Source organism: Alosa sapidissima, chromosome 11 (genome assembly GCF_018492685.1).
Source record: "Alosa sapidissima isolate fAloSap1 chromosome 11, fAloSap1.pri, whole genome shotgun sequence".
NCBI classification, from domain to species: Eukaryota; Metazoa; Chordata; class Actinopteri; order Clupeiformes; family Clupeidae; genus Alosa; species Alosa sapidissima.
In genome coordinates, this window is record NC_055967.1 from 26529200 (window position 1) to 26541130 (window position 11931).

An 11931-nucleotide genomic window follows, 5' to 3' on the forward strand; every position below is an offset into this window, starting at 1 on the left:
ATGGAAACAGAAACAAGGTCTAGGGGCACCATACCCCTAGCTGGGACATAGTTGGGGCACACAATAATTTATATGTATGTAGATACACATGAAATGATTATAAAGCAAAGACTTAAGATGCTATTAAGCTTAGCTAAAGGTCAGAATACCACAGGAAGTCTGTCTGCTTTTTAGTCTGGGAGGTCTGAGCAATGGTTATGATTTCAGGCTCTCCAACGCTTGTCAAATTCATGAAGTGATTTGGAATAGTAAGACCCTTTCTCTATGGACTTAAAGGGGATCCTTTCTTCTGTTCCCAAACCAAACAGACGGTTTTCATTTTGCAGCAATACACAAAAGTCTTTATTTTTTTTGTCCTTTTTTGCATTTTTTGATGGCATTTTAATCACCTCTTTTTTGTACAACAAAAAACAGGTTCCAACATGAGTTTGGAAAAAAAAAAAAAAAAAAAAAATCATAAAACAAAAAACAAAACAAAAAAAAAAACAAATGGGAACAGAACGTCTTTTAAAAAATAAGTCAAAACCATAATTGACCTTCTCTTGTTTTGAATGTTTTTCCCCCCCCTTAACCTTAATCCTCTCCTGCCCGTGGGCATCTGGGCACAGAGCTTGGCACGAGGGTGAGGGGGGGCATCCGTAACGCGCCAGACCGGTCGGAGGCCGTGCCGGGAGTGGGGTCGGGGGGGGTCAGATCCGTGTGAGCTGGTGCCAGAGGCTGGAAGGTAGGATGCTCTCCACTTTCTCCATGATGAAGTTGAGAGGTGCGAAAAGCGTGCTGAGAAACTGCTCCCACGATGATGAAGACAACGATGACGAAGGGTAGACAGACCAGAGAGAGCGAGAGGGAGAGAAAGAAAAAGGGGGAGAGAGAGGGGGAAAGAAAAAAGGGGGGGGGGGGGGGGAAGAGTGGTGAGATGTCAGACCACATACATGGCAACATACTGCCCACCAACCCAACCCCCCTTCAAAAAAAAAAAAAATAGAAAATCACACACCTGTTGCCTCTAAATCTCTTTTGAACAAAGATTCAAAGGCTGCTGGCTGCAGCCCTGACTTGCCCACAGAGCGATTATGGCTCTTTGAAGTGGGAGATGGAAACATCACTTCCAGATAGCAGAACGGTTTTAGGATTAGGACAGACGCCCATCTTGCATCTTACAGGAATCAAAACTATGTCTTTTTCCTCTTAGCGGGCACCTCATCCCATCTCAAGCCACACTCAGCAATATGGGCCGTGTACTTTGTATATTATTAGAGGCTAGGGGTGCTTGGTTTTTGGTACGGTAGGCCTGTAGGTACTGCTAACCTAAAATTCACAGAAATTCATTGAATTGTGCAATGGGAATAGTATTTTCAAAAGGTGTCAAATGTTTTTTTGAAGTTAATTGACTAAACCGACATATGGTCTGGTACTTAATATGTTTGTGTGGGAACTCGAATGGGAAACATGGTCCGCAAACAAAAAAGCCTACTGTTAAAGACGGCATTTATCTGTATTGAACCCAACGTCCTGTTTTCACCCCAATAGAGGCCGCTTTAATCTCAAGCTTGTTCACATGCTACAAGACTCACTGTGGAAGGTGTTGCTAACTGTAAACCAAAGATTCTAGAACAGAGCTGTTCTAGAATCTTTGCTGTAAACCACAAAAGCAGCAGTGTGCCAGTGTGTGTGCAGAGAACAAGAGCAGTTTGGGTCCGTAGTCTTTTGATAAGAAAAACAATGGTTTGGCTCTCAGTTATTAGAAAGACCCTTCCGGCCCAGTCTGCATTTGAGACTCTTAGACACTTCATATTCTTCCATCTCACGCCTTAGTGTGTGTGTGTGTGCGCGCGCGTGTATATCTGTGTGTGCGTGCGCATGCATGTGTGTGTGCGTGTGTATCTGTGGTTGCGTGCGCATGCATGTGTGTGTGCGTGTGTATCTGTGGTTGCGTGCGCATGCATATGTGTGTGTGTGTGTGTGTTGGCTGTGCTGTGGTGTGTGGTGCAGTGTGCTGGTGATGTTTTGGCAGCGGGCTGCGTGTAGAATAGGGGCACAGGCTGAAGCGGGGCGCTGGTTTGCAGGTCATGGAGGCTTGGCTTTGTCAGATGGCAGATGAAAGGCCGTGCCGCCTGGGGAGGGTCGAGGGAGACTCCGGGAGATTACTGGAGCCCATCTCCCGCTCCGTCCCTCACGCACACACGCACGCACGCGCACACTCTCACACACACACACACACACACCCACACACACCAACACAGCCCTCAGCCATTCCCCTGTGTGCAAACACATTTGGTCTAAGGAACTGGATACATGCTCCAACCCAAACTGTGTATACATACACACAGCATGTTAGCTCTCTCGCTCCCTCTCACACATTCACACTCACAAACATAGGTTGGCTTGGGAGATGTTTCTCCAGATAGTGTCACCCACTGTTGAGGGAGTGGATGAGCTCAGTGGAATTCCAGGGAGGTGGCATCATGCTACAACACAACCCCACAAGGGTGTGAAGGAATGGAAAGAGGGAACAGAAATCGCATAATAACCATCAACTGAACAAATAAGACAAGGAGCATGTCAAGTTAATGAACACCAAACAGAAGGTGCAGAGTGGACTACAGCTCCCACAATCCTAAATGCCACCTTACTATTCCACCTATGCAGCCAGCACTTTCCACTTCTTTCTCCACTCCTAACTGTAAGCTTCATCCCCTTTACCAAATGTATCATATCAGTTAAGGTGTATTAAAGGAGAATTCCGGGGAGTTACCACATAGATTTCTTGAGGTCACAGAGAATTGTCGGCACAAACCCCCCCCCCCCGAAAACAACCGGTTCTACCTAGCTCGAGTTGCTTCAGCCAACAGCTAGTGTTGCCAGGCAGCTACAGTGCTACCAAAGATTCTATAGTAAAGCTTTATCAACCGTCTCTGGTGCTACACTCTGGGGGCATGTTCACGAGCCCCCATTCCTCTTAATATTCTCTGAGCACAACTGCATGCTTCACCTCCTCCATTCACTCCTCCTCCTTGCCATTACTGCCTTGATATTACGCTAAATTATTTATGAGCTTTGAAAAACCTCTTCAGTCATTAATGACTGCTGCAATTCATAAATGTTACGGCTCTTCCTCCCTCCTCTGTGCAAGCACAGGCACGGCTGGATTGAACTCAAGTCATTTCTGATGACGGCGAACCATCGATGATCCACACTTGCCATCATCTGCTTCCACATCTGAGTCTCCTTCCTCACTGTTGTGAAGGAATCTCCAGAATCCGCCCTCCATGTTCCAGACAAGACATACCACAGTAATATTTCAATCCAGAAATATCCAGACAAGACATACCACAGTAATATTTCAATCCAGAAATATCCAGACTCCCTCACCTTGCCTCGCACAAACCTCCAAAAGTGCAACTAACGTTTTGCAGTGGAGCATGGCATGGCCGAGCGAGTCGCAGCACAACACTATGGGTCGTGAGGGTGAATGTAACTCAATATTTATTATGATGGATGATCACGCTCAGAATGGAATGTAAATAGAGCATCTGGGGAAATTGGGTGACGTGGCGAGCTGCTGCTGGTCTTACAACATACCGAGGAGCTGGTGAAAGTGCGTGCGTGTGCGTGTGCGTGGTGCGAGATACTCACAGCTTTAGCGAAGACTCCCATGAGCTCGGGGAACTGGTGGGTGAGGAGCGCCAGCATGGCTGTGAAGGAGCAGAGGCCGGCTGTGAACAGGATGAAGAAGGGCAGCTCTTTCTTCGGGTAGACCGACACCTCGTGGAACACTGCTTGCACACACAAACGGGCCGCATAGTGGTTAACCGCACAGTCCAAACAGCATCTCAACAACACAACGGGTGCACAAATGATTGGTACTCTGAGCAATGTCATGTGGTTTCTACGCTAATATTTTTTTTGTCTCACATACAGCAAACATCACCTCACCATCCGCTAGGTGCCTGTGCCTTGAACACACTGTAAAAAAACGCGGTCTCTGTGGACAGCCCAGGCTCCAAAAAATGGCAACAAAAACAACCTGGTCCAACCTGAACCACGAAACATAACGAACTGTTTCAGCCAATCACTGACGAGATGCCCCTTTAGGATAGTTTAATTGCACGGGAGGGAGGGTGAGGGAGTAGCGAGCTAGCTCTCTGTTTTGTTTTGTTTGAACATCAACAGAAGTGACATTACCCGACATCGCTTAAGAGTACGTTTAACCGCACAATCCAAACAGCATCTCAACACCACAACGCACAGTCAGGGACACTGGTACTGTAGAAGCTCATACAATGCATTAATAAAAACAAAGCGGCCAGCACATGGCACGTGACTAAAAATAGAGAAGCCCTCGTCCAGTTTGGACAACTTCTGGTCTGCTTTAGCTCTGTGCGGACATCAGCGCCTTTTGAAACATGTTCTAGGTGCTTGACACTACACAGGGCAAGACATAGACAGAAGAGCGAGGACAATCTCTTACTTGGTAGGAGTTCTCTGTCGGCGGTCTCTGTGCAGATAGGGTATGGGTAGAACAGGTGCCCCTTCTCCAGCGGGTAAGGGATCATTCTGAACGCTGCAGGGGAGGGAATCGAGAAAGCATGCCAGTTAACAATAAACAACATATACCTGCAACGCTAGCCTCTCAGAAACTAGAACCTCCGGCCGAGCTGTACATTCAGCAACACGCCCCAGCCTGCATACACGGCACACACAGTAGCCTAAGTGTTGAGCATTGTGTGTCGCGTGCATGTTGTGATGGATATGCATGCTGATCAGGTCTTGGTGTAAAGGCACCACTGAAAGCAGACACTGGCCTCCAGGGGGGTTAAAACATCGCTATCGTCCTGCCATTCTCTCTCGGTCTACACCACGTATAGCCTCCAGGGGGGTTAAAACATCACTATTGTCCTGCCATTCTCTCTCACTCTACTTCGAGTGTCTTATTACTGGTGACCATGCTACATTTTCACACACAACCACAGCACACCATCAAGTTACCATCAGCTCTTTAGGTCCACAATTACATTCATCAAGAGGGGTCACACGCTAATGTTCAGTTTGCATGTGCCACACACTACAGTACAGTCAGTTTGCATGTGCCACACACACTAGTAAGTTTGTATGTGCCACACACATTACACTACAGTCAGTTTGCATGTGCCACACACTACACAAAGTTTCCATGTGCCACACACTAGTCAGTTTACATGTGCCACACACACACTACACTACAGTCAGTTTACATGTGCCACACACTACACTAAGTTAACATGTGCCACACACTACAGTCAGTTAACATGTGCCACACACTAGTCAGTTTACATGTGCCACACACTAGTCAGTTTGTATGTGCCACACACTAGTCAGTTTGCATGTGCCACACACTACACTAAGTTAACATGTGCCACACACACTACACTACAGTCAGAAGTGGATGTTAGGTTCTTGTCAGTCTGCTGTATGTCCAGGGAGAGTTGTAGCCATCTGCTAAACGCATTCAGCGCTCGACAGGCCACTTCTCCCCCTGTGGTTCACTGGAACGGGGGGCGCAGCACAGGCCAGCTGGGAACAAGATGTGTTCATCTGCCCCCCATTTGGGCCACGGACACGCACACACACACACACACACACACACACAGACACGTTTTGTGTTCCATCTCCACGCCCCAGATTCATCAGGAGAGGGCAAAGGTCAGACCCTCTGCAGGGAGACAAGGATACTTTGGACTTAAAACAACTTGTAAACCTGGTAGCTAACAAACCACAACAATTAATAAAAAAACCTTTAAAGGAACACACCAACTGTTTGGGAAATTTAAAAATAAAATTAGCTTATTTGCCATCTACCTATAGCTAACTTTTACTTGCTGTAACTGTGACTATGTATTGTAGATTAAAGCAATGCTAATATGGTTTCACAACATTCATCAGTGATACAAACACAATAAGACATTTGTCAGGCCTCACACACCCACTATTAAAATGAGTATGCTCAGTGTGTGTGTGTGATTGCGTGCTTGTAAGTGCGCATGCGCGCGAGTCCGTGTATGTTTGTGTGTGTGTGTGTTACTTACTGCCCTCCCAGGTGCAGTGCAGCAGGTTGAGTGCTCCCTCCACCCGTTTCCAGTGCTGCAGGTGGAAGAAGGCGTAGGCAATGGCCTCGCTGTCCCCGCGCTTCAGGATGTGCTCCGGCGGGAGGATCAAACTTTTCATCTCTAAAAGGTACTGCAGAGAGAGAGAGAGAGAGTAGAGGGCCAAATAATTGGGGAATCAGATTGGTGACCGAAGGGTGACCGGTACAATTGGTAGGAAAATCGGTAGGAAAAAATGTCGGCGGGGGGGGGGGGGGAGTGATTGACCAGCACTTTCCCATGTCCACATCCTAAGGTGCCCCAAACTGACCCCCAAATGCTCCCTGTGTGCCACAGCCCACTGCTACCAACTGACCCTCCAAATGCTCGTAGTGTGTGTGTGTGTGTGTGTGCTCAATATACTCACTGTGTGTTCACTGCTCCTAGTGTGTGTGTGTGTGTGTGTGTGTGTGTGTGTTCAATAATGGGCCAAATGCAGAGGAAATTCCCTTGGGGATGAATAACAGTATCTACCTTCTTATCTATCTAAGAAGAAGCAAGGAGTGTGAGTACTTGTTAGAGGGAAGTCCTAACCTTCAGTCAACAGCACAACACAGCACACACACAGTGGTCAGAGTTGGATTGGTTCCACTGACCCCGGAGAGCAGCAGACCCACAGAGAACCAGACACTGGAGGCAGCAGAGCCCATGCTCACTTTGGGAATGTGTGTGTTGCACTCCATCGCTCTGTGTGTGTATGTATGTGTGTGTGTGTGTGTGTGTGTGTGTGTGTGTGTGTGTGTGTGTGTGTGTGTGTGTAGGTGTTAGAGTGCGGTTTGGGCCGCATATTTCTATCCGAACCCGGCCTGCGTCCGACAAGAGTTGAGTCCGAACCCGACAGGCATTTAAATTTTTATGTCCGAACCCGACAAACCCGACAAAACATCCAATGTATATCGCCCCCATGTGTCTGAACCCGAACCGAACCTGAATATAATTTGTAAATATTTGTCCGAACCTGACCCGACCCGTCGGGCTTGGGTCGGGTAGCCACACTCTAGTAGGTGTGTGTATGTAAACTCACTTTGGGTATGTGTGTGTTGAACTCCACCGCTGTGTATGGTGTGTTTGTTAGGGATGATAATATTCACCGATTTGTTTCGGTACATCGGTATGAGCATTGAAGATGCAGTTGCATCGATGGCAAAAGTGTGCATCAGTTAAAAATTTGGATGAAATCGAGATGAATCGTGTTTAAAGTCTCTGAATCGATAAAAACCGATGAATCTTAACCAGTTTACACATTAAAATAAGGTACATGATGTGGCATACTTGAGGCACGAAAAAGGAAAGAAAAGCACTCTGCATCGCACTGCATCGCACTGTGAGGAGTCAAAACATACCGTGGTTGTTTCATATGAATCTTTAATGTATTGTATCGTTGGCAGTGTATCAAGATGTGCATCTTATCGCCTCAGTGATGAAGATGCACATCCTGTGTGTGTGTGTGTGTGTGTGTGTGTGTGTGTGTGTGTTCTCACTTTGGGTACGTGTGGGTTGAACTCCACTGCTCTGTGTATGGCTTCTACCGCGTTCATCTCTGCTGTGCTCAAGCCCCTCCGAGACGCTGCCTCTGGGGAAAACCTGCATAAGAGACAACAAAATGAGACACGTGTGTGTGTGTGTGTGTGTGTGTGTGTGTGTGTGTGTGTGTTAATGAGGTCTCAACTGTTGGTTACAGCACTATATTAGAAAACTGAGGGCACACACATTACGTTCATCTCTCAGAGTGTGTGTGTGTGTGTTTATGAGATCTCTACAATCAGATAAAGGGTTGCATTAGAAAACTGCGAAAACCTGCACTCATCTTTTTATGTACGTGTGTGTGTGTGTGTGTGTGTGTGTGTGTGTGTGTGTGTGTGTGTGTGAGACCCTTGAGACACATTCATTCACTCACTCACCCACACACATAAAAAGTGATACCCACCACAGGTGCTCAGAGCCACAGCTCCCACTGCAAAAGCGAACACTCAAATGCCACGACGTGCGTGCGTGCGTACACACACACACACACACACACACACACACAGCAGCCGATGGCCGCAGGCAAACAGGTATGGTGTGAGCACCTGTGTTATAGGAACACTTGTGTCATTGTGAGAGAGAGAGAAGGGACTAGGCGGACTCACTTGTCAGATACAGCTCTGGCTTTGAGGAGGGCTGCTGTGTAGCATATTGTTGCAGATTTAGGTAAACTAATATCTGTGAATAGAGGAAAGAGACAACACATAGACAACTGTTATGAGAGCAGAATGGTGTGGACACAAAAGGCATAACTACATCTCTATCCCCACATGAAATCTAATCTACAGCCTGGGGAGGGAGAGAGGGCGGACATCAGCTCAGATGGAGCTTGGGGCACTGCACGTGCACAATTCAACCACCAGAGGGAGTGAGTGAGCAGCACAACAGTGGAGGAAATACATCCTTCTGTGTAGCTGTGTTTGTGAGAGAGAGAGAGAGAGAGAGAGAGAGAGAGAGAGAGAGAGAGAGAGAGAGAGAGAGAAAAAAGAAGAGAGAATGTGAGAAAGAGAGAGCGAGAGTGTGTGTGTGTGTGTGTGTGTGTGTGAGAGAGTGAGAGAGAGAGAGCAAGAGAGCCTCACCGTCGTACTTGGCGAGCACTGCCTGTACGTCGGCGTAGTTCTGCAGCTCCAGCAGCGACTCCAGCAGGTTTTCGTGGATATTGAACATACTGAGGAGAGGGAACTCCTTCATTAACTGGAAAACATACAACTGTTGTTACATGTAATACTGCGGGCACGGGCCAGTGCAAAGGAGAACAAAGAGCAAATAGGTGATGAGGTAAACACAAATGTAAACAACAACAAAAACAAGAAAGAAAGACAACAGCCATGACGGATCTCAGTCAACTTCATTCCCATAAACCTTCCTTTCCATATCACCCCCCCCCCCCCCCCCCTATGTAAATAACAAAAATAAAGAAAGAAAGAGAAAAAAAACATGACTTGAATCAACATTTGCTCTGCATGGATCCCCATCCTCTCCATGTAGCTATGCTCCCCCACACACTCCATCTCTACCCTGTCACCAGGGTCTCTTCACTACAGGAATATGTGTCTGTCGAAGCTGAAAAAAGCTGATGCTGTTTTTAATGCAACTCGAACGGATTGATTCTTCAGCTTGGTTTTCTACTGCCGTCACACGGCTGAGAGCTAATACCACAGCTTGAGTGCAAGTGACATTCCCACCACCCACAAGGTAATGTGGCACATTTCTCATTTTAATTTGCCTATCAGACTAAATAACACATGAGCAGCAGATATCAAGGGCTTTTCATATGAAACCATAACAAGGAGAGATGGAGGCTAGGTAGGTAAGTGTGTGTTGTGTGTGGTGTGTGTACAGTATATACACGTGTGTGTGTGTGTGTGTGTGTGTAAGGGTTCACAAACTTTAAAGCAGCACTGTGTGTGTGTGTGTTTGTGTGTACAGTATATACATGTGTGTGTGCGTGTGTGTGTGTGCGTGACAGGCCTGCCAGCCTGATACATACTTACATCTCTCATCATTTTGACTGCTTCCCTCGTCCTCCCAAGCTTTCGGGAGCACATGGCAAGTCTCCTCTTAATGTAAACTAATACATTTGTGTCCCTTCCTAAACAGAGACACAGAGGAGACCAATTGAGGCAGGCCTCTACAGTAGAGGAGCATCACAATCACAAAGCCATAACATTCCTTAACGTGGGTTGTCATCACAACAAGGGCAGTGGTGCACAGGTCTGCATCTGCATCTACTTGGCTCTGAACATCGTGGGGGGGGGGGGGGACTTTTCCACCGACAGAGAATGGGTTCTTGAAGTGGTTCTAGTCAGAATTCTTGGTGCGATCTAGTGAAGTGGCCTGCATTTCCACCGGTTTTGAAATGTGTGTCATCCACAGAGGGTGTTGAATGCACAACCAGTAGTTGTATATAAGTATAAATATATATACTCTTTTGATCCCGTGAGGGAAATTTGGTCTCTGCATTTAACCCAATCCGTGAATTAGTGAAACACTCTCAGCACACAGTGAACACACAGTGAGGTGAAGCACACTAATCCCGGCGCAGTGAGCTGCCTGCAACAACAGCGGCGCTCGGGGAGCAGTGAGGGGTTAGGTGCCTTGCTCAAGGGCACTTCAGCCGTGCCTACTGGTCGGGGGTTCGAATCGGCAACCCTCCGGTTACAAGTCCGAAGCGCTAACCAGTAGGCCACTGGCTGCCCCTTAAGGTTACAAGATGGAGAGATAATGACGAGAGATGTGATGCTGTCAAAACAGTAGAAACAAGACTAGAAACAAGTAGGGGGAGCAGTCAACGGTCAACGGGTTTTTTTCCCGTTAAAGATAATAAGAGTTCTAAACTTTGACGTCACTTGGTGCGCCGCCAGTGGGCGTTGGAATTGATATTTATCAGGCAATAACTGAAATAATCTAAGCCAGGGGTGGGCAACTAATTTCCCCAAGGGGCCACATGACAAACTGGGACTGTTGAGGAGGGCCGGACCCAAAATACCGAACTCAAGTCTGAACTCAATTCTGTTCAATTCTATTCTTGTATAACATCAAGTAAATCATATGGTTTTGTTTACTAGTCGTAAGAACAGATGAAAATGTGAGACGAAAAACAGCAATATTTAATCTATGTCCAGTATTTAATCCTTATTCTCGAAAATGAATTTTTGACATTGACATTTTTTTTCAGTTTTCAAAGACTGATAAAAGTACTACAATATCTATATAATTAGGCTAGGTCATGACAATGTGAAGGAGTCAGTACAACCGATAGGCCTGTGCCACCATTTCATCAACACTCAGCAATATTTCATCATTAAATCATTACCATCATTAAATTAACTCTATGCAGAATTAGACTACGAAAATGTGGAGCAGACAATAGTAGGCTGTCATTAGTTAATCAACATGCACAAAGAAAACTATTTAAAAAATGTAGGCTAACTTTATGCACATAACTGGTCAACTCGCTCTGTGTGTTGAGCCGGCTGCTTCAAGCAACCTGTGGATAGTAGCATCATACTAGTTATCCGATTGTAAACTGTCTAACTGCCAGTAATGTTTTGAAATGAACACTTCGTATCGCCAACAAGCAGCAGTAGGAGTACGTTCTAACAACCTTTGCGGTGGTGAGCGACGCAGACATAAGAGACACAAAACTTTGAAAGGTTTACGGCGACGTAAAGGCAACTGCATTGTGTCGACGCAGAAGCATCAATTCTATTCACCAGCACATCAGTGAGGGTGTTTACCTCGTATGGCGTATCTCTATGCTAGGCTCTTGACTTTGTTCTTTCACGGACCTTACACGGGCCAGTCAGGGAAAGCCCACGGGCCGGATGTGGCCCGCGGGCCGTATGTTGCCCATGTATGATCTAAGCTGTGTAATGCCAGTGAACGTCAGTTTGTTTACTTTATTTTGGACCAACTTTTCAGGCGGTTTAAAATGCTCAAACATTTGAGAGAGAGTCAAAATTTGCTATAAATAGTTAAAAATGTGTGCAAATCAGTATGGAGCCCCTTCCTCTGTTGGTGAAAAGGCCTATGCGAGTATTCAAACCTTAGGCAAATAGCTTAGGTCTACCTGTAACACATCTCTCACATCACCACTTTCAGTGAGAGTTTCTGTGAAGAATGTAGAGTCTAAAATGCAGTTAAAAATATCAGGTGAAAGTATGTAGCCACAGCTACACATTCAGACAGCATATATATTTCGGGAACAATGGCACTCTCATTCCTTGGGATCCTGGCATTCCGGCCAGTCCCTTCTGTCTATTTGGGAACAGCTGGAACTCTC

General features: G+C 46.4%; 1 protein-coding gene across 5 annotated transcripts in view; it reads right to left on the reverse strand.

Moving 5' to 3' along the window:
* Nucleotides 1–301: 301 nt before the first annotated feature.
* Nucleotides 302–11931, reverse strand: part of LOC121723794 (suppressor of tumorigenicity 7 protein homolog) — a 32949-nt gene continuing 21319 nt past the window's right edge. For 3 of the 5 annotated variants that reach the window (XM_042109912.1, XM_042109911.1, XM_042109909.1), the window contains 8 exons: nt 9641–9738; nt 8726–8840; nt 8252–8324; nt 7604–7706; nt 6066–6216; nt 4472–4564; nt 3637–3779; nt 302–785 (listed from right to left, as the gene is read on the reverse strand). In XM_042109912.1, the coding sequence (XP_041965846.1) occupies nt 690–785; nt 3637–3779; nt 4472–4564; nt 6066–6216; nt 7604–7706; nt 8252–8324; nt 8726–8840; nt 9641–9738 (872 nt within the window). In that variant the 3' untranslated portion in view covers nt 302–689. The remainder of the gene's footprint in view (nt 786–3636; nt 3780–4471; nt 4565–6065; nt 6217–7603; nt 7707–8251; nt 8325–8725; nt 8841–9640; nt 9739–11931) is intronic. The other 2 variants (XM_042109913.1, XM_042109910.1) reach the window with 1 other exon arrangement.